This window comes from Mauremys reevesii, linkage group 8 (assembly GCF_016161935.1).
Source record: "Mauremys reevesii isolate NIE-2019 linkage group 8, ASM1616193v1, whole genome shotgun sequence".
Classification (NCBI taxonomy): domain Eukaryota; kingdom Metazoa; phylum Chordata; order Testudines; family Geoemydidae; genus Mauremys; species Mauremys reevesii.
Genome location: NC_052630.1, coordinates 72,318,339 through 72,341,814, shown reverse-complemented (window position 1 = coordinate 72,341,814; position 23,476 = coordinate 72,318,339). Strand labels below are relative to the sequence as shown.

The 23,476-nt window shown below is 41.8% G+C and overlaps 1 protein-coding gene across 2 annotated transcripts in view; it reads left to right on the top strand.

Moving 5' to 3' along the window:
• Positions 1 to 23,051, top strand: part of PLPPR4 (phospholipid phosphatase related 4) — a 44,421-nt gene extending 21,370 nt beyond the window's left edge. For both annotated transcript variants that reach the window (XM_039485243.1, XM_039485244.1), the window contains 5 exons: positions 5,918 to 6,047; positions 9,458 to 9,653; positions 15,373 to 15,430; positions 17,340 to 17,513; positions 21,025 to 23,051. In XM_039485243.1, the coding sequence (XP_039341177.1) occupies positions 5,918 to 6,047; positions 9,458 to 9,653; positions 15,373 to 15,430; positions 17,340 to 17,513; positions 21,025 to 22,362 (1,896 nt within the window). In that variant the 3' untranslated portion in view covers positions 22,363 to 23,051. The remainder of the gene's footprint in view (positions 1 to 5,917; positions 6,048 to 9,457; positions 9,654 to 15,372; positions 15,431 to 17,339; positions 17,514 to 21,024) is intronic.
• Positions 23,052 to 23,476: the final 425 nt, after the last annotated feature.

Genomic DNA, 23,476 nt, shown 5'->3' with positions numbered 1-23,476 from the left:
GCTAGATTAGGAGTTTTCAATGTCTTTTTTGACACTGGATCCATAGGATTTATTGAGTCATGGCTCTGGGCCAGGCACCAGCAAACCAAGCACATGCTTGGGGCGGCACATTTTCAGGGGCAGCATTCCGGCCATCTTTTTTTTTTTTTTTTGCTTGGGGCAGCAAAAGCCTAGAGCCAGCCCTGGTAGCAGCAGCACGTCCTGCACAGGGGGTGCCCTGGGGCCACTGCGGTTCGCATTGGGGAGCAGTGCCCGCACCTTATGGCCGGGTGGGCTCTGAGCGGGGACACTTGGGCTGGGGGCTGCCCCACGGGGCGCACAGAGCCGCCTGTAGGTGCCGCAGGGCGGCTGCCCCCCAGCACCACAGCTGGGGCTGGGCAAAGTGGCCTGAACCACCCAGAGACTGTGGCAGGGCGGCCAGGAGCAGCAGCAGGGCCATAGAGGGGACCGGTGCCCGGGGCACTGCCATGCGGGGCCTGCATCCCGCTCTCCGGGGCTCCACTCCTTCTGGGGCTTCTCTGCCCCGGCTCTTCAGCCCTTTGCCAGGCAGTCCCCCCAGCTCTGCACTCCTGGGTCCCAGCCGGTCCTGTGGGATTACGGAATAAAAGAAAGGTGCATTGGACATGCCAGTTAGTTCATTGTGCGTTTTTTAAAACTATCTTGCTGACTTTAAACGTTCATAATGTTGAAACTCCTGAAGCCATTTTCTCCAAACTTGGCTTGTCTATAATTGTCTGAGTATTTTTTAAAATCTTTTTGAGACTTAAATACTGAGCCAAATTTGAAGAAAATAAGTCCAGAAGCTTCAAAGTTATAACCATTAATTATCAGCAAGCTCTAGGAATGCCTTAATTCATGCATACTGATAAGGACATACACCAGTACATTTCCTTGTACCAAAATGCGTACTTAGCTTGCATTAATAATAGAAACTAATGGCAGTGGTACTCACCAGTTGGCTGTTACTCACTGGTGCCTGTGAATTATGGAACTAGGGACTTACCTTTCTTCATTTTTTGGTTCTTTCCTTTAAGTAAAGATCCTAGGAAGTTAGATGCACAAAGAATATACTTATTCAAAATTCAAGTTGCACAGTTAAGTATTTTATATTTACATTTTCATTAATTTTCTGAGGAATCATAATTCATACAAAAGATGCAATATATAAAGTGAAGCACCGAGAACCATACCAGGAATTCCAATAATGTAACATACAATTTCCAGAAGCCTAAGATATCTGTACATGACTTACTATGTTATGGGAGCAACAGGAACTCAATATCATGTAAAAACCCCTCATATACAAAATCATGATGATGCAATATTTAATAATTTTTAAAGATCATGGCTAACAAAAAGGAAAAGGGAGAAGGAAAACAAATCCCTTCTGAAACCCCAACCTCAATCCCTACCCAGAGGCCTAGGAAGGTAAAAACAGTAAGAACAGGAATCAGTTTGTCTCTATCATCTGGTGAGATATTCACTTGCTTTATCCCATGTTTAGAGTATGTTTTAGGTCTATTTCCTTTAGCGCAGTGGTTCTCAAACTAGGGCCGCCGCTTGTTCAGGGAAAGCCCCTGGTGGGCCAGGCTGGTTTGTTTACTTGCCGCATCCGCGGGTTCGGCCAATTGCAGCTCCCACTGGCCAATGGGGGCTGCACGCAGGGCCAGCTCTACTATTTTTGCCGCACCGAGCAAAAAAAAAAAAAAAAGCTGCCCAAACTGCCAAAGCAAAGAAAAAAAGCCGCTCAGACTGCTGAAGCAATAAATAAATAAAATAAATAAAAGCCGCTTGGACTGTGCTGCCCCAAGAATAGATGGAATGCTGCCACTTAGCACATGCCACCCCGGGCACGTGCTTTCTCTGCTGATGCCTGGAGCCAGCCCTGGCTACAGGGAGGGCGGCAGGCACGTCCCTCGGCCCACGCTGCTTCCTCCAGCCCCCATTGGCTTTCCCTGAACAAGCAGTGGCCCTAGTTTGAGAACCACTGCTTTAGAGTAAACAGTCTTTACCACAGTATCATCCAGTAACTTATTTTCCCAAACTATTATTTTAGGAGAATCTGTGTCATTCCATTTAAACCACATTAGTTTTTGCTCACTATCAGTTCCATAAAACTGTAGCAGTTTTTAACTGGACTTATTTGCAGCCCTGAGGTTCCTCCTAAAATGACTGTACTTTGTGCAGACATACGTACACACACACACACACACACACACACACACACACACACACACACACGATTTTTTTTCCAGTAACTCCCAATGACAAGACCACTCTGAAACATACATATTAAACTCTCAGAATGGGTACTGCATCTCCAGCATTTGCCGGAGTTACAACCTGACCCCCATTCACTTCAATGGGCTTTGAATCAGGCCTCTAATATTTGTTCCTCTTATAAGGAAAATAAAAGCACTATAAAGCATACAAAATTCATATGGTGTGGTTGATTTAGCCATGTCAATCTATGTTAGACAGCTAAAGACTGTTAGGACAAAGGGAGCAATCTGCTTTGTCACAGAGTACCAGAATGTTAGATCATATAGTTTATCAGATAGTTTGCAAGTTTGATTGACAGTACCAAAGCAGAAAGAATAGAGGAGCAGCCTTATATTGTCCCCTTCTCAGTCAACACAACTACCCAGTTAGGTAAAATAAAATAAAATAAAAAAATCCCAGAAATATTTAGTAAAACGGCACAACTTTTGGCTTTGCCTGGGGCCAAGCTTTTGTCCTGTAAGTTACCTAAGCAGGAGAGCAAATTCACAATCTGCTGGATTTGCCAGCCCTAATCTCTAACATGTTTAATCCAGTTCTCAAGAAAGACATCAGCATGATCATCTGAATCTACTACCCCATGTTGTCCGCTTTGTTTCCCTGGTTTCCCTTCTATAACATAAGATGGTCTATCTTTCCAGGTTTTTTCCCCCATGCCAAATATCCCCTGAGGCTTGCCAAAAGCTATTTAAGATTCTGTAAAATTTTAATTTAAAATCCCATTGCTTGCTCCTGGACAAAGACTTAGCATTATAATGGCGATACTGAGATGGATAATAATGTTATAGATCCTGTGAAATTAACTCTTAGCTAATAAAATTCTCTACATCTCCTCTACCATTGACTTTCCCATATACTGACGCAATTGTCACTGCATTTATTTTGCTCTAGGGGGAAAAAAGGAACTCAATTAAGACCAAATGTGTGGTCAGCAGGGGGTTGATTGTCCAGAAACTGCTGTCCCATTTAATTTCCTCTCCCCCATGGACAGGGGTTTTCGCTGAGATAGTATAATGCGTCAGCACTTGTCTGATGGTTCCATCAGGTCCTGCATAATTTAAGTCTTAATTTTATTTTATGTTTAAGTTTCTAGCATTCAGCAGCATTGCAAATCTTTTGAATCACACCTTACGCAGTGCTGTTTTATTGAATCTCCAGACAAACAATCAATCTGTTCTGAGGTCTCAACTGCCCATTCACATCAGAGCAGTGTTATCTCTGAAGTCTAACAACAATATACATACCAACATAAGAGCCGGACAAAATTTTTCAGCCAAAATTTTTGGTGAAAAATGCAGATTCATTGACACTAAAACATTTAGCAGAGATGTGTCTGTTCTGCCAAATTGTTTATGTAAAAAAAAACAAAGAAAGAGTCTAAGCATTTTGTTTCAACATTTTCTGTAGGAAATATTTCAGTTTTTAATTTAAAATTATTTTTGTTTTTAATTTTTTTCAATTTTATTAAAAATATATAAAAATGTTTAAAATACCCTGGAACGTGAAACAAAACATTTTAGTTTTAGGTTGAACAAAATGTTTCATTTGACGTTCCCCAACACATTTTTTTTCTTCTTTTCAATTCTCCAAACATTTTGACCCAAAATGATTTTTTTTTAAAGATTTTTCAAAATTGCCAGCAAAGCAAAAAAATCACTTATTCACACAGCTCTGGTCAGCATTGCTGACATAACTGTTTCTGCTGAGAATTTTAGCAGAAACATCAAATAAATCTGAGGGCTTGACTACACTGGAGAGTTGCAGCGCTGGTGGTGGGTTTACAGCGCTGCAACTTACACATCGTCCACACTTGCAAGGCACATACAGCGCTGCATCTCCCTGGCTGCAGCGCTGGTTGTACTCCTGCTCTGCCTCGGGTATAACTATTGCAGCGCTGGTGATGCAGCGCTGCTCCGCCAGTGTGGCCACCAAAAGCGCTGTAATTGGCCTCCAGAATTTTCCCATAATGCTTTTAACTAAAGAACTCTTTGTTTTGTTGTGAACTCGGGGCTCCCAGAGCTGCTTATCTAAAAAACAAACACAGCTCCTATTTGCTGTGAATGAGGCAGGCAGGGGGATAAATGTCTACAGCTAGTGTTTGCTTGAGGAGAGAAACAGCAGGGCAGGAGGGGGAGGAAGGGAGTCCGTCGGAGCAGCTGCTTATCTGGTCTGCAGGCTATTTGCCTTTAAGAGTGAATGAGGGGTCAGGGAAATGGTCAGAATTTGCAAGGCAGGGAGCTGACACAGTGTCGGGTCCAAAAATCCACTCTCTCTCTCTCTCTCTCTCTCTCTCTCTCTCTCTCTCTCTCTGTCACACTCCACCCCACCCCCCTCTTTTGAAAAGCATGTTGCAGCCACTTGAACGCTGGGATAGCTGCCCATAATGCACCACTCCCAACACCGCTTCAAATGTGGCCACACTGCAGCGCTGGTAGCTGTCAGTGTGGCCACACTCCAGCGCATTCCCTACACAGCTGTACGAAGACAGCTGTAACTCCCAGCGCTGCACATCTGCAAGAATAGCCAAGCCCTGAGTGTCTGGAATTTAGGATCATGGCCATGACTTCCATAGAGCAACATCACACTTTCCTCCTTGTAACAGGGTGACTTGCCCTGGGCAAGCCAACCCTGATTACAGAATGAGCCCCACTTGAGGGGAATCAGGGACTTTCCTATAAGGAGCCATAGTAAGGGAGAAGCTCAGAAAGCCCTAGTGAGATTGCAGTGAGTGAGAGAGGCTCCTGCAGGGAAGACCCGGAGACTAGGGGAATTGGTACAGCTAGGAAGGACTGGGAGTAGCCTGGCAAAATAAGAAGGACTCTGCCCAGATCAGGGGAAGTTGGGCTGTACCTGGCTGGAGGGAAGACTTTTGTATTTAGTTTTGAACTTTAATTAATAAATCAGCCCCTAAGGAAGGCTGTTGTGATTGGACTGGAAACCCAGTGTGGATTTTATTTGGGAAACTGAGATGAGGGGTTGCATACAGGCAGGGTTGCCCTGAGGCCACCAGGGTGGAGTGAAGCAGCCACTCATCTGCACTTTACTCTCTCCTTCCTAGCGCAACTCTAACCCCTCAATAGGCTTGCCATTTCTCTCACTCTCTTAATTTACATGGCCATATGGACAAAACCCCAGTCTCTGCGGTGGATCTGGTTAAAAACCAAGCCCATTACACAATAGGGAAGAACAAGCTGTCATGGAATTTTAGGCTGCCAGAGATTGCTAGGCAGGCAGCCAAAGGCTGAGTGCTAAATCCACCCCAGAAATGCTATGGGAGTTCTATGGCTTCTCACCATTTATGATGCAGCATTTTCTAATTATTAGTTTTTATATTATTGTACCACTTAGAGGCCCCAAGCAGGGCCAGTGTTCCAGGCACTAGGTACTGTACACACACACACACACAAAAGATGGTCCCTGTCCTAAAGAGCTTATGTCAGTTATATTTAATGTCAATGCCATCCTCTTGCCTGCCCTCACTTAGGGGAAATTGCATATTGATGAAATTCTTTAAAAGCGAGTACACTTCTGTGAATGATATTTGTTCTATTATAATTATATTTCAGCCTTTAAAATCCAGTCACTAACTGCTGCATAACTGCTACCTATGCCATTAATACCTCCTTTGTCATTGCAGATAATGGTAGGAGAAGGAATTCTCTACTGTTGCCTGTCTAAAAGAAGAAATGGGATTGGAGCCGAGGCCAATATTAATGCGGGAGGCTGCAACTTCAACTCTTTCCTGAGAAGAGCTGTCAGATTCGTTGGTGGGTTTTGGGTGTTAGTTACCAAAAAATGCCTTGTGATATATTTTTTATTTTAATTTCACAGGTTTTTTTATTCTTTAAAATAGCCTTTTAGCACAGTAAAGGGCGGTTATTGGCACAGCTCTCATCCTGCCAAAAAAAAAACAAACATGCAAGAGAAGCTGTTGAATGGTATTGCAAAGTAAAAACGCACATTCAATAATGTAACACATCTGTTGTCCATTTTTCACTTTCATCGATTGCGTTATCATCAGTGTTGCTAAATCAATAATTTGGCTTATCGTTATCCCACCAACCCCCATCTCCTTTCACAGTCCATTTAATTGTTAAGATGTATGGGTTTTGTTTTATTTTGAATGCTTTTTCCCCTGTGAAAAGAATCACTATTCATGAGAAACACAGTAGAAAGCTGATGAGCTGATAGCCCTATCAGAAAACATCAGTGGAATTGATATTCCATGTGTGGATGGGGTGGGTCTCTCAGGCTGGATTCACAAAAGGACATAGGTGATATAGAAGACCTCCCTTATGCCCAATGGTTAGAGTACTTGTGGAACGTGGGGGATCAACAGTTCAAGTCCCCCTTCTGCCTGATGAGAAGAATGGATCTGAACAGGAATTTGCTACCTCTCAGGTGAGGGGCCTAACCACTAGGCCATAGCATCATTCTAACTCTCTGGCCCAAATAATATTTAATTTTTCAGTTATTTTATTAAAGTGGAACAACTTCAATAGCAGAGATGAGAGACCTCCCCCACTTTCCCAGCACAATAACTTGTAGCCCAGTGGTTAAAGCACTCTCCTGAGAGGTGGCAGGTGCCTGTTCAAATCCCATCTCCTAATCAGGAAGAGGGAAGGTTTGAACCAGTGGGCTCCCATATCCCAGGTGAGTGCTCCAACCACTGGGCTAAAGGTTATAAAGGAGAGCCTGTTCCTTGGCTGCTCTGTGTGGAGGTAGGTGGCCTTGTATATGCTTGCCAGATTGTGTCTCCACACAAGTTATGTGGAAGAGCACCTATCTTCCACTGGTTTGTGAATCACTCTGCAGTGGAGATAGGCATCTGGACACAGAGTGAGACAGTGGTGCGCATACTCAGAAACAGAAACATAGGTGCCTAGGAAATTTTAAATGCAAACACTTAGGTACTGAGTTTGGGCACCTACTGCATTAGGTGGCAGCTGAGCAGGAGTTTTGTGAATTGCAATGGCGCTTAAAAATGGAACTTAGTTGCCTATATCTGCAAGTTAAATGCCTAAATATTTCTATGAATCTACCCCTTATCTCCTGGAAAAATGGATGAAGGCTGACACATTCATTTCACATAAGCCATTCATAAGAAGGCAATTAGGTGTTTTCTTTTGTTTTTAATTACTGGATTTGAACATTGCACAGGAGGGCAATGTTTTGTGAGCAGAGGAGGGCTTCACCACAGCTCCACATATGCTGGAATGGAGGAAAGTGCTAGAGTGGGAAAAGGAAGAGGTTACTGGACCCATATACAGCATAGATTCAGTGGCCAGAAACCCTCACATAAGAGCAGCAGGGATGGGGGCTCTGGCAAGGCTAGAATAGCCACCAAGGAGGGCTGCAAAATTGCTCCATATCCTGCTCTATCCCCCCTAAGGGGGTCCCTCTGCAACTCCATACAAACCAAGCTTTGGAGGTGTGTGGATTTCACCCTTAATTTATTCCCTGAATCTGATCTCTCATTTATGTGTCTTATTTAATCATCTCATGATAAAGCAATAACTTCAGCCTTCTTCCAGTTCTCCAATGCAAAAAAGACTACTTTCAACAGTACAAGTTGATCAGGAAAAAAAATCTAAAACCCATCCAAAGCAGGAAAAAATGCACCGTAAAGCAACCACATTTACTTGAACTATGTATATTCAGTCTCAGGAATTTGGCATTCAAGATACTAGTGTTATTAGTCAGTAACAAAAAGAGAACATTTGGAGGAAGACTTCATTTTTCAATAGATAAACTCTTAACAGGAAGTGCAGTTTAACTAAACATGTTAGTTTGTTGTAATGTAATGAAAAAGAGTGACACTGTGATTCAAGGGTTAAACCACTGCATGGACACAGACAAGGTCCGCAATGCCCAAAAGTCATTACCATCTGACTGGTGTTTGGTGGTCTGTGGGATGGTGCTCTCAGATCCCTTACTAATAGACAGATGTCCATACTGAAAAACAAAAGAACACCACACATCCCAATTGGCATTATTTGGCACCACAGACGGTCGTCTCATGAGAATGAACAAGTATTGAATGAACATGCATATTCTCATTTCTAGAGAGTAGCCCATCCTTGGGGCAGTGTGAGAAAGCTTGCACTGTCATCACTTCCATTTCCTCTACTGCCAGTTCAGTGTATAAACAGATTAATGAATTATTGAAAATATTAAATAAGATTGGTCCAGAGATGGATCCTTGAGGAATTCCACTGGTATCCTTCCTCTAGCCCAATAATTCTTCTTTTAGCCCAACCAGTTGTTGTGTCTCCTTTAGCCAGTTTCTTACACACCTCATGATTCTTGTAATAATCCCCATTTTATCCAGGTAAGATAATAATTTCCCAAATAGAACTGTATCAAATGCTTTACTGAAGTTCATACAGATTAGATCTACCACATTTTCCTTGTCTGAAAGATCAGTTAGCTTAAAGAAAGATCGGGTCTGTGTGACACAACCAACTTTTGATAAACCTGTGTTGCATTTTATCCCATTTTCAGTTTATGTCAATGTCTTTCATTATTCTTTACTTTAATATTTGTTCTAAAACCTTGCATACTATTGAGGTCAGACTAATGGGACTGTAGTTACCTAGATCACTTTTCCCCTCTTTCTTAAATATAGGTACTAGGTTTGATATTTTCCAGTTATACGGTACCTCAGTTTGATAGATTTATTAAAAATCCTTGTAACAAGATGATTGGTTATTAAAGTTAAAGACAAAAAATTGGGAGAGAAAAAAAGAAATCAGTGGAGAGTACATTTTCCAAAGTACAGAATCTCCATTTCTTATATTCATAACATCATATATATTTTCCAATCTGATACTGGAACATTGTACAATTTATTACAGCTGATAAGCCAAATTTACCCCTGCACAGAGGGCTGACAAAAGGCTTATTATTAATTATCATCATTATTATTATCAGATGCCTAAGAACCCCAATAATGGGCTGGGATGTTATTAGGTGTAGTACAAACACAGAACAAAAAAGACAGACCCTGCCCCAAAAAGCTTACAGACTAAATAATATTGCACTTAAATCCTACCTAAACCCTGGCATAAGCAAGCTTAATACCACTGAATGCAATGGAGCTGTGGTTACTTATGTTGCTGTGAATTTGATCATGATCCTAACTAAGTTTAACCAGCTGGTTTGTTTTACTTTCTAGGCGTTCATGTCTTTGGCCTTTGTTCTACTGCCCTCATTACTGACATCATACAGCTGTCAACAGGGTATCAGACACCATATTTCCTGACTGTATGCAAACCTAACTACACATCCCTAAATGTATCCTGCTCAGAAAATTCTTATATTGTGGAGGACATTTGTTCAGGGTCTGATCCCATAATCATCAATGGTGGAAGGTTAGTTCCATCTTTCATTGTGTAATAATCTTTCCTCACATACTTGCTTTTAAAGGATGTAGGTATTCACTCTTATTTTTAATTATTAGTCCCACCTACCGGACTTAATCAGTAACTATCATCAAGTCTGAGTGAGTTTTGACAGTTTTTATAACAAAACTCAGTGAATAAGTTGATCTTTAGTTAAGTTTATTGTCGACATATCTAAGGCCTGAGGGAGACTTTGGAGAGTATTCAGACAGACTCGGGTGCCTAACAGTGTGGTGGTATCCACTATTAACTAACAATTTTCTTCCCTTTCAAGTAGGCACGGTATCTAATTCATTTTTCCAACATGGGTTGCTTCTACTGTTACTCTTGATAGGGTCTTCATAAGTTCTACATGCTGAGTAGGGAAAGATCATGCCTAAATACCCACATTACCTTAGGTCTCCCTATACCTTAGTTCATGAAGTCCACCACATTTTTGTTCTTTATTACTTTTTTTATGCATTTTCTGCTTGTTTAAAGTCAGGACATTGACAGACATTGAGACTGAAGTCCCTTATTTAAGAAAAGATTGCAGCATTGCAAACTTCTCCACACTCCTCAACCAATATGAGCCTAAATCCTGACCTGTCTAGGGACAAGAGGATAGTTCATTCCCCCAGGTCACTCAGGGAGATCACTCCCTTTGAGATGGCCGACAAGCATGGAAGTTAATGCTATTTGTGGTAGTTTATGTATGCTGGACACCACTGGGAACTTAGAGACCACAAACGTGTTTTAGACAGGCCAGCAGTCATTGCTAGAGATTGGGGGCTCTATATCCTATTGCTCTGATGCACCTGATCCTCACCATGAGTCTTAATATTTGACATTTAATTCAAGAAACTATCTTGAATTATCTATACTACCCTAATTATACTTGTTAGGCTCTTGAAAAATGCAGTCACATCTCCTCTTAAAACTCTTTACCTCCATTGAACACACCACCAGTTTTTCCTAGGTCTCCCACACTAGGTTAACTCTCCTTTCTTATTTCTCATTCCTGTTGCACTCCCTATATTATGGCTTTCTAATTTACACATAGCTATCTAAAAGAGATCCCACAAAATTATAGAATAGGAAGAGAGGAGCATGTGAGCTGCTTGCACACACTAGTGTAACCAGGGACAACTGCCGGTGAGCCTGGCGCCCACCCCAGTGAGCAGGGCTGGGGGCAGTACAGCCACGCCGGAGGAGCTGCTTGGGCTGGGCAGTGGCTCCTGCAAGTGGCGGCCCAACATGATGCTGCTGCTTTCACTGCTGTGGGTCCTGGCCCAGGTGCTGACCATGGCCCTGCTGGTCTCGCTCGCTGTTACGAGAGCCCTGCAGCTCTACGGATATCTGCTTTATGTCCACAGATATAAATTGTATGTCCATGCAGGGCTCTAACTATAATGATAATTAAGTACTGGAATAGACTTCCAAGGGAGGTTGTAGAATCCCCATCATTGGAGGAGTTTAAGAACATGTTAGACAAACACTTGTCAGAGTGGATCTAGGTATACTTGGTCCTGCCTCAGCACAGGTGGCTGGACTAGATGACTTCTCAAAGTCCCTTCCAGCCCTACATTTCTATCATTCTACAGTGGCTAATTCTTCACTCTGTTATTTCCTGCCCCATGAGCCTTTACTCTCACCTAGGCTCTGATTCTGCAAGGTGACTGGTGCAGGTAATACCTTGCATCTGCATGGAATCCCACTGAGTTCAGTGGGGCTCCAAATAGGTCCACCCTTGCAGGACCAAGCTCCAAGTAATTTGTTTATCCTTTCAAGTAGGGCATCTACTGTTCTGTGTTTGCTGCACTTATTAGTCCACTGTGTCAAATGCCTCTTAGAAATTTCAGAAGAGTACTTCACCCTTCACTTTGCATGTCATCACTTCTAAAACATCAATCACATTTGTCACATCAGATGAATATTTTATGAAGCCAGTGGCCAATTTTAATCAGCTCATATTTCTTCAGAAATGTTATGATCTCATCTTATATTATTATCTCTATGTTATTCCTGACACTGAGATTGCATTTGATGAGCTACAATTTTCTGGCTTCTCCTTAATTATTATTTTTGCTTCCTTCAAGTCCTTCTCCACTCATGCTGGAGTGAGCAGCTATCTCTTATTGGTTCAACAGACTCTTCAGTCATCCCTGTCGGGGATTCATGGTGTAATCTCTCCAACCTTGGAGATAAATCTGACTTTAGTGATTTTAACTTATACAAGTCTTGTTTTTGTGTGATGGCTGATGGCCTTCATTTTCAATTTATAATCCACCAAAAACTTTGTTTCCATTTGTGGTAACTAGCGTCCAGACTCCCCTGTGAACAGTAAAGAGAAGAATTAGTGTAATTATTCAGCTGATAGAGAAAATTAATTTTCTCTATTATCCCTTAGTGGTCCAGTGGCTTTTCCTCATCAATCTCTTCCCCTGTTTATAGTCAAAGTGCCTTTCTATAATTTTATTCATATGATAGGTGAGTTCTGTCTCCTTTTGTTAGTTCTAGTTTTCTTAATCAGTTTTATACCCTCACAGTTTTGTTTCATAATCCTCTATATCCCCTTTGCATTGTGTGTTCTTACACTCTGCATGTTATATGAACTATTTTTCCTCTCATAGCTTCCTTAGTTTTATACTCCATGTTTATATTTCATACCTCTGAGTGGTAGCTTATTTCTTGTTCTCAGAGTAGGTTTTCTTTCAGAACTCTGAATGTATCTACCACATTAATACTAGATGTCATGCTTTCCATACACAAAGAAGAGCCATACATTTTCAGCCAAATTTTCTCATTTTAAAATTAAAAGATAACAAAACAAGTAAGAACAAAAGTAAAGTCTCCCTGGGAGAGCTGTGTATGTATGTCTCTGTAACAGCCTGCATTTTCACTGAATGCAAAGAAACTAAAAGTTTCAGTAAACAGAAAATAAATCATAACACAATGACACAGCTACACATCAATCAAAGTCATGAAATTAAAATCCAGATCTGAACATTGTCAAAGTTCAGAGAGCTGGATCCAGTGCTGTGCTCAGGCCTCTCTTTCTGTTCATTGGCACAGCTGACTCTTTGTCAAAGATGTGGAGACCATAAATATATGGTTTCATTCACCCAAATTGGGGGAGAAACTGAGTGGCTTCTACCATAGCCTATAGAGGCTCCATGTCCTGGGGAGGGAAGATTTTTGTCTCTCTTCCCCATGCCACTCTTAATATTCACAGATATTCCTTGTGAAAGGCTCTCAGAATTTACAAAGGAGTCAAAGATCTAGATCTCTGACCTTACTAATAAGTAATTCATACATTTCTATTTAGCCAGAGTCAAAACTGAGGAATTGTTAGACAGATCAGTGGAGTTGCATTCACACTAGTTCTGAATTTGGCCCACAGAGTTCATTTACATAGAATTATTTAGAGAAGACAAAGCAAAATGCAGAATTCCTCTCAAAGGAGAACCAATTCTTTAATTCACCAGGACATACTGTAGACAAAGGCTTCTTAGCATTGCTATAACTTTCTAAGGGGGGGGCATATATATATGACAGCAAACTGACATACATTTTCTATTTATAGTGCCCCTTTTTAAAGGTCAAAGTCATTCTGTTCATCTTCCACAGACCTTTAACTAGGATGCTGGTCGAGAACCCTGGCTGTCCAACAGACTTTTTTTTCCCCCAACTGAATCTAGCCCTGTATTTTTTTCCTCTCATGCCCTTGTGACTTTTTTATTCTTCTTTTCAGAGAAAAGAAGGTATTGAAATGCAACCATAAAGGGCAAATGTCAAGAGCTAGAATATCTGATGTGACAGTTTTATTTAGCTATGGCTGTTATGGTCCTGGCTGTGAATGCTCTAAAATAATAGAAGCTAAGCTGCACATTGTAACTTTCATCCTCGTTATAGCTCCTTATTTGGGACCTAATCCTGCAATGTGCTGAGAGCACTCAACTCTGTCATCACTTGGAGCTGAGGAGCCCCAGCAAGTTGCAGAATCAGGCCAAAAATCAGGAGTCCCCCACAATCTTGACTTCTAAAAGAAATCATCTATTTTTTTTTTTTGTCCTGCTTGTCTGCTCCTTTAGCTGTTGGGCGGAGGGGCTGGATTACTTTATCCTGAAATGCCTTCTCCAAGGTCCTTTGCCATACGTGATCCTGTCACATCAGGAACTACTGGGAACTGAATCTGAGGAACCAGGAGACAGAGCAAATGAAGGTTCAATAAGCCTGTCTCCCTAAGACAAGAAAGCTCCATTGTTATTCCTCCCTTTTCACAACAGTAATATGAGGAGGAAGGAGGAGAAAGAAAGCACAGAGAGGATGCAGGGGCTCCATGCAGTCAGAGGGAGATATTTAGGGGGATGGCAGAGCACTGCAGAAATCAAGCCTTCACCCTGCTACTCCAGACCACCTACAACATTTCAGGAAGCTTTCTGGTTTCCATAGTATGTCTTACTTATGGGCCCCCATTTCTCATATACAGTGAGGCAACTTTGTACTATTCAGCCCGTGGATCCTGGCATCAGAGGAGCTCTTCTGCTTAGGCTGATCCTTGGTTGGTGTAGAAACACTATAGCAACTGCTATTCTAATCACCATCCTGACTGCCTGTACGGGGGGCATAGCAAGGGAAAACAGGGTGTGACCACAACTCCCTCATGCCCCAGCCACCCCCAGTTACTATAACAGCACGTTGGCGGCAGCAGTCACAAATTAGAGCAGCCCCCAGGAGTGGCATTCAGATGGCCCAACATTTGGAGAAGCAGACTGCTTCCTGACCTGTGCTGCGCATCTGAGCCATAAACTTCATTGATTAAGATTACATGATATATATCTCCATAATTAATTATTTGCAAATATTATTTGACTAGATGTAGAGTAATATTGCTGATGAATAAATTATTCACAAATAATAAAGCTCCATTATTTGACTAGCTCTATAGATGGCTAAACAATGTTCCTCAAACAAATTATTCACTTTTTTCCCCTTGATCAGAAGTAACTACATTGATAGAAAAGAAAAAATAAGGTAGATAATGTGTAGCAGTCCTCCTTTAATAATCATTCCAATCACTAGCCACTTAAAGAAAGAATTAAAGAAATCCCAATCTGTTTACTGTGTGAGATTTAAAAAAAAAAAAAAAAAGATTTTTGAGCGTATCTATTCGGGCTCTGATCCTGAGAGGTGCCACGTATCTGCAACATGGTCATTGCTGGTGCTCAGCACCTCTCAGGACTAAGTTCTTTGGGCCCAATCATCCAAACACTTACTATTAGTTCTTAGTCAAAAAGGAAGGCCCTCTGAAGTCAATGGAATAATTAATTACATGACTCATATGAACAGACTTTTGCAGGATTGAGCCCACCATGAAAAAATATCCAGAAATGTAATTATATATATTTGCCCATTTTAAAAAAATCAAATATATCAGAGTTCCATGCATCTAATTAGTTTTTTTAATATCAGAAAATGACTTGATGTTGAATATTTAAAACAAAATGTGATTATTTTATTAACTCAGTTCTTAGCTGATCCTTTCCCCAGAATACAGAATAGGGACTTAGGAAAAAATATAAAAGATAAATTATTTGCTTGTGATTTGTAAGTTAAAAAGGATTGTACCACCCCATGTGTTTTTAAATGAGCAGTAGCAGAGTGTATTTGAACTGAGAAGCATAATTTGAGTGTCCTTCTTTGGCAGAAAATCATTCCCTTCTCAACATGCTACTCTGGCAGCCTTTGCAGCTGTATATATTTCGGTAAGTAATCAACTCTGTTCATTATTCATTTGTACTAGAGAAAAGTCAGAATGTCATTTACTGTCTAGCGTAAAGTGACTTGATTTAGATTGTAATGTAGTAAGGAAATAAATAAGCTCTTGTCCTCCGAGCCAGACAGCAAAATGAAATTACAAATATTACTATAAAAGATACAGTAGGGACACAGTAGTTCCACACACAGTTTGTTATCTAGCAACAATATCCTCTGTAGTGGAGTGTAACATTAAAACATATTTAATGCTTCATATTATTCACATACAAAATATGATACTTGTCTTATAAAGTGATATTTTAGTTTGCCATTCGAATAATGCTCAACATATCCTGCCTCTTTTCTTCCTCCCATCTTACTTCAAACACTGCATCCAAACTCTAGACTCTAAGGGACAAATTTCTCCCTAGATATTGCTTCATTGACTTCAGTGGAGTTACATCAGGAATGTGTTTGTTTGATGTGAATAGCTCCACTGATATTTACCAATAGGATTGACTGGCTAATTTATAGTTAATTGTGCCTTTGTTGAATGTTTAATTTTTTAAAATCTAGGAGGAGCACAGGTCAGAGGCTAGGAACTCAGCAAAATTCAAAGAGCAAGTGTCTGTATATGAACAAGAAGAATATCTAGAGTTAATGCTAACAGAGGATTGGAAGCAATGTGAAACCTTATGTTTCTGGGCTTAAACCAATTACTGCAGACTGTTTTTTTGTTCTGTGTTTGTACAGTGCCTAGCACAATGGGGTCCTGATTCATGACTGGGGCTTCTAAGCACTTTTGCAATGCAAATAAATAATAAACAACCACCACCATTACCGATTAAATTGAAACCTTCCTGGGGGTGGGGGTAGGCAGGGCCGGCTCTAACATTTTTGCTGCCCGAAGCAAAAAAAAAAAAAAAAAGAGCGCTGCCCCACCTCCCCAAGCATCGTGCCGCCCAAGTCCCCGCCCCCCCGAGCGCCGCGCCGCCCAAGTCCCCGCCCCCCCCGAGCGCCGCGTCACACCGCCCAAGTCCCCGCGCCCCCCCAGCGCCGCCTGGCCAAACCAAAAACAACAAAAACAAACCCCGATCGCCGCCCCCTCCCAAGGTGCCGCCCCAAGCACGTGCTTGGTAGGCTGGTGCCTGGAGCCGGCCCTGGGGGTAAGGAATGATTACCCCACATCTGCCTACTGTGGGATCTCCTGCACCTTCCTCTAAACCAGTGTTTCTCAACCTTTTTAGGTTAGTGATTCCTTATTCAAAGTCAAAACATTTCACCATCCCCGTACACTTACTATCCTAATATGAGTAAAAAATATATTAAGGCTAACCACGATAAGTCTAAATAATTTAATTGTGTGCATGGTTACATATTCAACAGACAATACTTGACCATGAAGGTTAAGGGAAGTGGAGGAGCAAGATTTTCTTTGCTTTAGATCATAACAACATTTCAGCACATCGTGATTGCTTGTTGTGACAAACACCCAGGGATCACAACCCACTGGCTGAGAAACACTGCTCTAAAGTATCTGGTACTAACTGCTCTCAGAAACACTGTATTAGCTGGACGATGGGTCTCATCTGGTAGGACAATTCCTATGTTCCAGAAGCACTAGCTTCTTAGCTAGTTATATTTGCAACACACCAAATCCTTACTCAGGTCTGAGTTGCTCTGTCTTCAGTGAGAGTTTGGCTTAGGAAAGGAATAAGGACTTCAGAAGTGGTCCCATTGTGACTTGAATGGGTTTTACCACGAATTAAAAATAAAATCAACAAAACTGATGCAATAAGAATATACCAGGCATTCCTTTGTATTCCAGTTGAAGAAACGGTACATGAAATAAAGTCATGTCCTCTTAGGTCAATCTGAAATTTCATAAATCACTTTTTCTTTTCTTTTCTTTTCAAGATGTACTTCAATTCCACTTTAACCGACTCCTCCAAACTCCTGAAGCCTCTTCTCGTCTTTGCATTTATCATCTGTGGAATTATATGTGGCCTGACTCGAATCACCCAGTACAAGAGCCATCCAGTTGATGTCTATTGTGGTTTTCTAATAGGAGGAGGAATTGCTCTCTATTTGGTAAATACAGTATGAATGTGTTCTAAGTTTTAGAAAAAAAAGTCATTCAGATTGCAGTGGGCTAACGAATTCTACATAAGTGTCATTTCTGGAGATAAACTGATAAAGGGGGAACAGGAAGCAGGTCTCTCCATTTAAAATGGATGCCTGTCATAGGGATGACACCCCACCTGGGATGCCCTCATGCAGCAGGATGCAGCACAACAGGTGTGCCAGCATCACTTTCTTTTTTCCACCCATGAAAGGAACTCATTTCTCAGTGTCCAACACAAAGCCCCATTTCTAGGCATAAATTTATTCACAAGCAGCAATTTCCCCATAAGAAGTGTGACAAAGCTCCGAGCCTGTATTGGTGGGTCCCACACTTCCTGGTGGATACAGTGGCCTCAGAAGCTCGATAAGGCCCTCAATATGACCTCCCTTTCCCAGTATGGCGGCAAAGGTTACAGCTATTAAGCTATTTTCATCACAGGCCAGTATGGGAGGTGGGAAGGTGGAATACTCACAGTCTCTTGCTCCTTAGAGCTCCGTAGGCACAGTTTGGTCTCCTGCCTGCTCCACAGTCTGTTTCTCCTTTCAAAGGGATCTCTGTAGATCATGCAGAGGGGGGTTGGGGGGAACTTGGGCCCACCCTCTACTCCGGGTTCCAGCCCAGGGACCCTAATGATAGCAGCTGTTAGCGGCTTCCCTCCTCCACGGACGCTGCTTTGATTCCCTAAGCTACTTCCCTGTGCTCCCCTTTTCCAAGCTTCACCCTTACCTCAGGATTCAGTAAAGCTTCCTCTCCTCCAGCTCTTTTCACCTGGGCTCCTCTCGAGAGAGCTAGCAAGGAGAGCTTTTAAAGCAGTATCAGTGGGACCTTAATTGGTTCCAGCTGTCTCCATTAGCCTAACAGCCTTAACTGACTAAATTGGCGTCAAGTGTCTTGATTGGCCTGGAGTAGCCCTTGTTTGGCTATCCAGGGAACAGGGACCTGCTCATTCTGAGGCTGATCTACCTGCCTTCCACTACCCTCTTATATCCTTCTGGCCTGAGTCCATCACAGCAGGTACAATAAATTGCCAAGTTGGTAACAAACTAAGGGCAATGTAGTACCCTTGTACATCATTGGAACATGTGGGGGAGGTTGTGCAGAACTGTGCTGTCTGAGCAGGGATCCTCTGAGGCACTCCACATGTACAGGGTAGACGCAGCTGGAAGGATTCAAGAAGGGCTTAGCTCTCCTTACATCCCATTGGTGAAAAGCATAACAAATATTCCTCCAGTGCTTGGTGTTGTGTGTGCTAGGAAGTGGGGCTCTGGACACATCCCCAGTCTGACTGGTTTGTGTCTTAAGTCTGCAGACAGCGGCGGCTCCAGGCACCAGCGCTCCAAGCGCGTGCCTGGGGCGGCAAGCTGTAGGTGGCGCCCCCAGTCCCTGCGAGGGCGGCAGTCAGGCTGCCTTCAATGGCGTGCCTGCGGGAGATCCGCCGGTCCTGCAGATTTGGCGGCAATTTGGCAGTGGGTATGCCGAAGCCACGGGACCAGCGGACCTCCCACAGGCAAGCTGCCAAATCCGTGGGACCGGGGACCTCCTGCAGGCAAGCCACTGAAGGTTGCCTGACTGCAAAAAAAGCTAGAGCCGCCCCTGTCTGGAGAACGCTGCCAGGCTAGCTACCCCCTAGCCTCCCCAGTGCTCAAGGAATTCTACTGACAGCATTTTGCCTGGGTCCTGTGTGGGTGAGGAGAAGATGTTTCCCTGCATCCAGTTATGAACCAAAATGAGTCAAATTCTTTTCAATATAATACTAAAATAGATGATGTTCAGTCACATGATAATCCAGGGGTAGGCAACCTATGGCATGTGTGCCAAAGACGGCATGTGAGCTGATTTTCAGTGGCACTCACACTGCCCAGGAACTGGTCACCAGTCCAGGGGGCTCTGCATTTTAATTTAATTTTAAATGAAGCTTCTTAAACATTTTAAAAGCCTTATCTACTTTACATACACAAACATTTAGTTATATATTATAGACTTATAGAAAGAGACCTTCTAAAAACGTTAAAATGTATTACTGGCACGTAAAATTAGAGTGAATAAATGAAGACTTGGCACACCACTTCTGAAAGGTTGCCGACCCCTGTGATAATCACATGACAGTAGAGGCTGTATGCCAGGGGTTCTTAAACTGGGGGTTGTGACTCCTCAGGGGGTTGTGAGGTTATTACATGGGGGGGTTGCAAGCTGTCAGCCTCCACCCCAAACCCTGCTTCACCTCCAACATTTATAATAGCATTAAATATTTTTTAAAAGTGTTTTTAATTTATAAGGAAGGTCACACTCAGAGGCTTGCTGTATGAAAGGGGTCACCAGTACAAAAGTTTGAGAACCTCTGCTGTATGCAATGCCCTCACCAGAGGACGATTTTAGAGGCAATAGCTTTTAGAGTGGTAGATGGAACACCAACATGAATAGACTATTGAAATCACACTGTATATGAAAATGGTCAGTTCCTGTGTATTGCAACCTGATCCGGAATTGTTATTTTACTACTGAATGCCACCTAAAATGACAAGTGCATGTAAAGATTTACAAAATTCACAAAAAAATTGAGTTGTTCCTATGTTTGAAACACAGACTCAAGCATGTTCTTGACTCAGCATGGTGATAGGCTGTTCAGAGACTTGTGGTTCTAAATACCCTGCAGCCAGCAAATCTGCCCAGAAAAGTAAAAAAATCAATGGGGAGGGGGAGGAGGGTAAATTAATACTGTGTAATTACAAACAGATCTGGGAGTAGCGCAAAGAATTAACCTGAGTGATTAGCTCAAGTATTTGGACTGTTTTAAAGAAATTCTAGTGAGAGAATATTTAATAATGATATTGTTTTACAAACTGGCCCACTGAATGGATTAAACGTTGTGAAGCTAAACCTTGCTGAAGTTCTGGATACCTTGGAAGCCAATTGTTTCAAAGCTGATAAATTGTTCTATCATGTAGATATTGTATTACATGGTCATTACGCAGTAGAAAGGGCAGAACCATTGAGCAGAGAACTAATCAGGCTGGAACAAGATTCAATAAATCAGAGCAGACAGTTGTGTAGCTGTAAACATTACTTAAGCAAAGGCCAGGAATTGTGAAAAAATTATTTTAAAAACAAAACAAAACAAACACTCTCCCTTGTACTATATCTGCTGCTTTGTAGGAGGGGGAACACAGGAGAGGGGGGAAATAATCCTCCACTTTTCCCAGGGATTCTCTTAGACTACATGGTTGTAACCAAGGATCACAATGGTACCACTTTATACATACCTGCATGTACAGAATTGAGGGCAAAAATTGGAACAATGAATAAGATTTGTATTGGTGCTAAGTAGTAATGGAAAGAAAGCAAACGTAACAAATCCTGTCCATTTAGCTGTATTAATATTATGAGTTTTCTGTTTCTTTAAAGCCATGAAAGTATAATTAAAGTGTCTGAAAATATTTGTTTTTCCATAATTGTCTAATGCTTCTATCCAAATGTCAGGGTCTGTATGCTGTGGGGAACTTCCTACCAAGTGAAGAGAATGTATTTCACCAGAATCTGCAAAGAGAACCATTAAGATCTTTGACAGACCTTAGTCAAGATGCCAACAGAATTTTACCAGGTAAAAATGGTGGCAATAGTGATGGGCGTTCCTCTCACCATTCTGAGAGTATTCTGAATCGAAACCATAGAGATTCTGGATCCTTGACTAACATCAAGAGAGCAAATGCTGATGTAGAGATTATAACTCCACGGAGCCCCATGGGAAAGGAAAACATGGTTACTTTCAGCAACACTTTGCCAAGAGTCAACACGCCATCGCTAGAAGATCCAGCTAGACGAAACGCAACAATTCATGCATCAATGGATTCTGCCCGTTCCAAGCAACTTCTTTCTCAATGGAAGAACAAGAATGAAAGTCGAAAATTGTCTTTGCAAGTAATAGAGACTGAAACCGGCCATTCACCACCAAGGGCTATTGAAATGAGATCAAGCTCTGAGCCATCCAGAGTTGGCGTCAATGGTGATCATCATGGCCCCAGCAATCAGTACCTGAAAATTCAGCCTGGCAGCATTCCAGGTTGTAATAATGCTAGTCTTTCTGGTGGGCCAAGAGTTTCTATTCAGTCACGTCCTGGGTCTTCACAGCTAGTCCATATTCCTGAAGAGACCCAGGAAAATATAAACACATCTCCCAAAAGTAGTTCAGCTAGGGCCAAATGGCTGAAAGCTGCAGAGAAAAGCGTTGCATGTAGAAGCAACAGTCAGCCAAGAATCATGCAAGTAATAGCCATGTCAAAGCAGCAAGGAGTGCTTCAGAGCAGTCCTAAGAATTCAGAGGGCAGCACAGTCACCTGTACTGGAGCCATCCGATATAAAACCTTGACAGATCATGAACCCAGTGGCATTGTAAGAGTTGAGGCCCATCCAGAAAACAACAGACCCATAATTCAGGTGCCATCAGAAGGTGAAGGGAGTGGATCTTGGAAATGGAAAGCTCCTGAGAAAGGTAGCCTTCGTCAAATTTATGAGCTAAATGATCTCAATAGAGACTCTGAGAGCTGTGAATCCTTGAAAGACAGTTATGGGTCTGGTGACAGGAAAAGAAGTAACATAGATAACAGTGAGCATCACCATCATGGGATTACCACTATAAGAGTTACACCAGTGGAGGGAAGTGAGATTGGCTCAGAAACTCTGTCCATCTCTTCGAGCCGGGACTCCACACTTCGAAGAAAAGGTAACATTATTTTAATCCCTGAAAGAGGGAGCAGCCCAGAGAACACCAGAAACATCTTCTATAAAGGAACATCTCCCACAAGAGCTTACAAAGAATGAAAGGAGACATGTCACCTGATCCATATTACCAAGAATTAACACATTTTGATAAAGCTTGGGCTCTATTTCTTTTTGAGCGGATTCAGAAATATTCTTGATGTGCCAAATTTACTGACCATCGGCCTGACTATTGTTGAACATTGCTGATGTATGGTGTGCATGAGCTTGTGGGTTTCATGCGATTGGGGGAGGGGGGGGGAAGCACAATGCAAGAACCTAATGTGAAGAGTTTTCTTACAACTTGTTTCACCAGACTAAAAACATTTCTCTGAGGGTGACGATATGATACAAAATGATGGTCTTGAACACAGACACTTTATTTCCTGAATGTGCCAACTTTTTTATTTTATTTATATTTATGTCTGAGGACAAATGAATTTTTCACAGCAAAGGCTGTATCAGTGTTGTATATTCACCTTTGCAGATTTTGCACCAAAACTTTAATACAGGATGGTGCTGATTATAACTTTACATATTTTGAAAATTTACATACCCGTTAAACTCAGACACATGACATATTGATGTGCAGTTACTTTAAAAGTAATATTGCTAATACTATGACGATGCTGGCTGCATTCATGTAGAGTAGGAAATATTTACAGCTTTGTTATAGTGGATTTGCCACACTAAAAGATTGCAAAGATTTTGTGTAGTTCTTTGAAATAATGTTTACTGCAACAAAAAATATGTGGGTGACGTTCCATTAGAGTGGAATAATTATCTAGTTTGAATAGTTTTGCTGCTGCTGCTGCTCAACTTTTGTTTTAAGTACAGGTGCTACTAATGAAGAGGCTTCTTCTTAGTGGGCTAACTTGTAGAACTGTTTTAAATATTGTTTTTAAAGGGATCTTTTAAAGTACATAAAATACAGATTTAGCATTTTTACAAGCGCTCATTTTGTCTCTCTGCAGACTTTATCTTTTTCTATTAATTTTTAACTAGATAATGTTTGACACTGATAACTGTAAAGAAATTTGCGGTGAAAGAAGGTGAGCCATGAAAACTGAAATTGCTACTGCCTGATCAGTCACTAGCTATTGATTAATAAGCCTTTTAGCTCACACGTGGATATACTCACTTCACTTGCTTAGCTTAGCACAAAATGACCATAAGC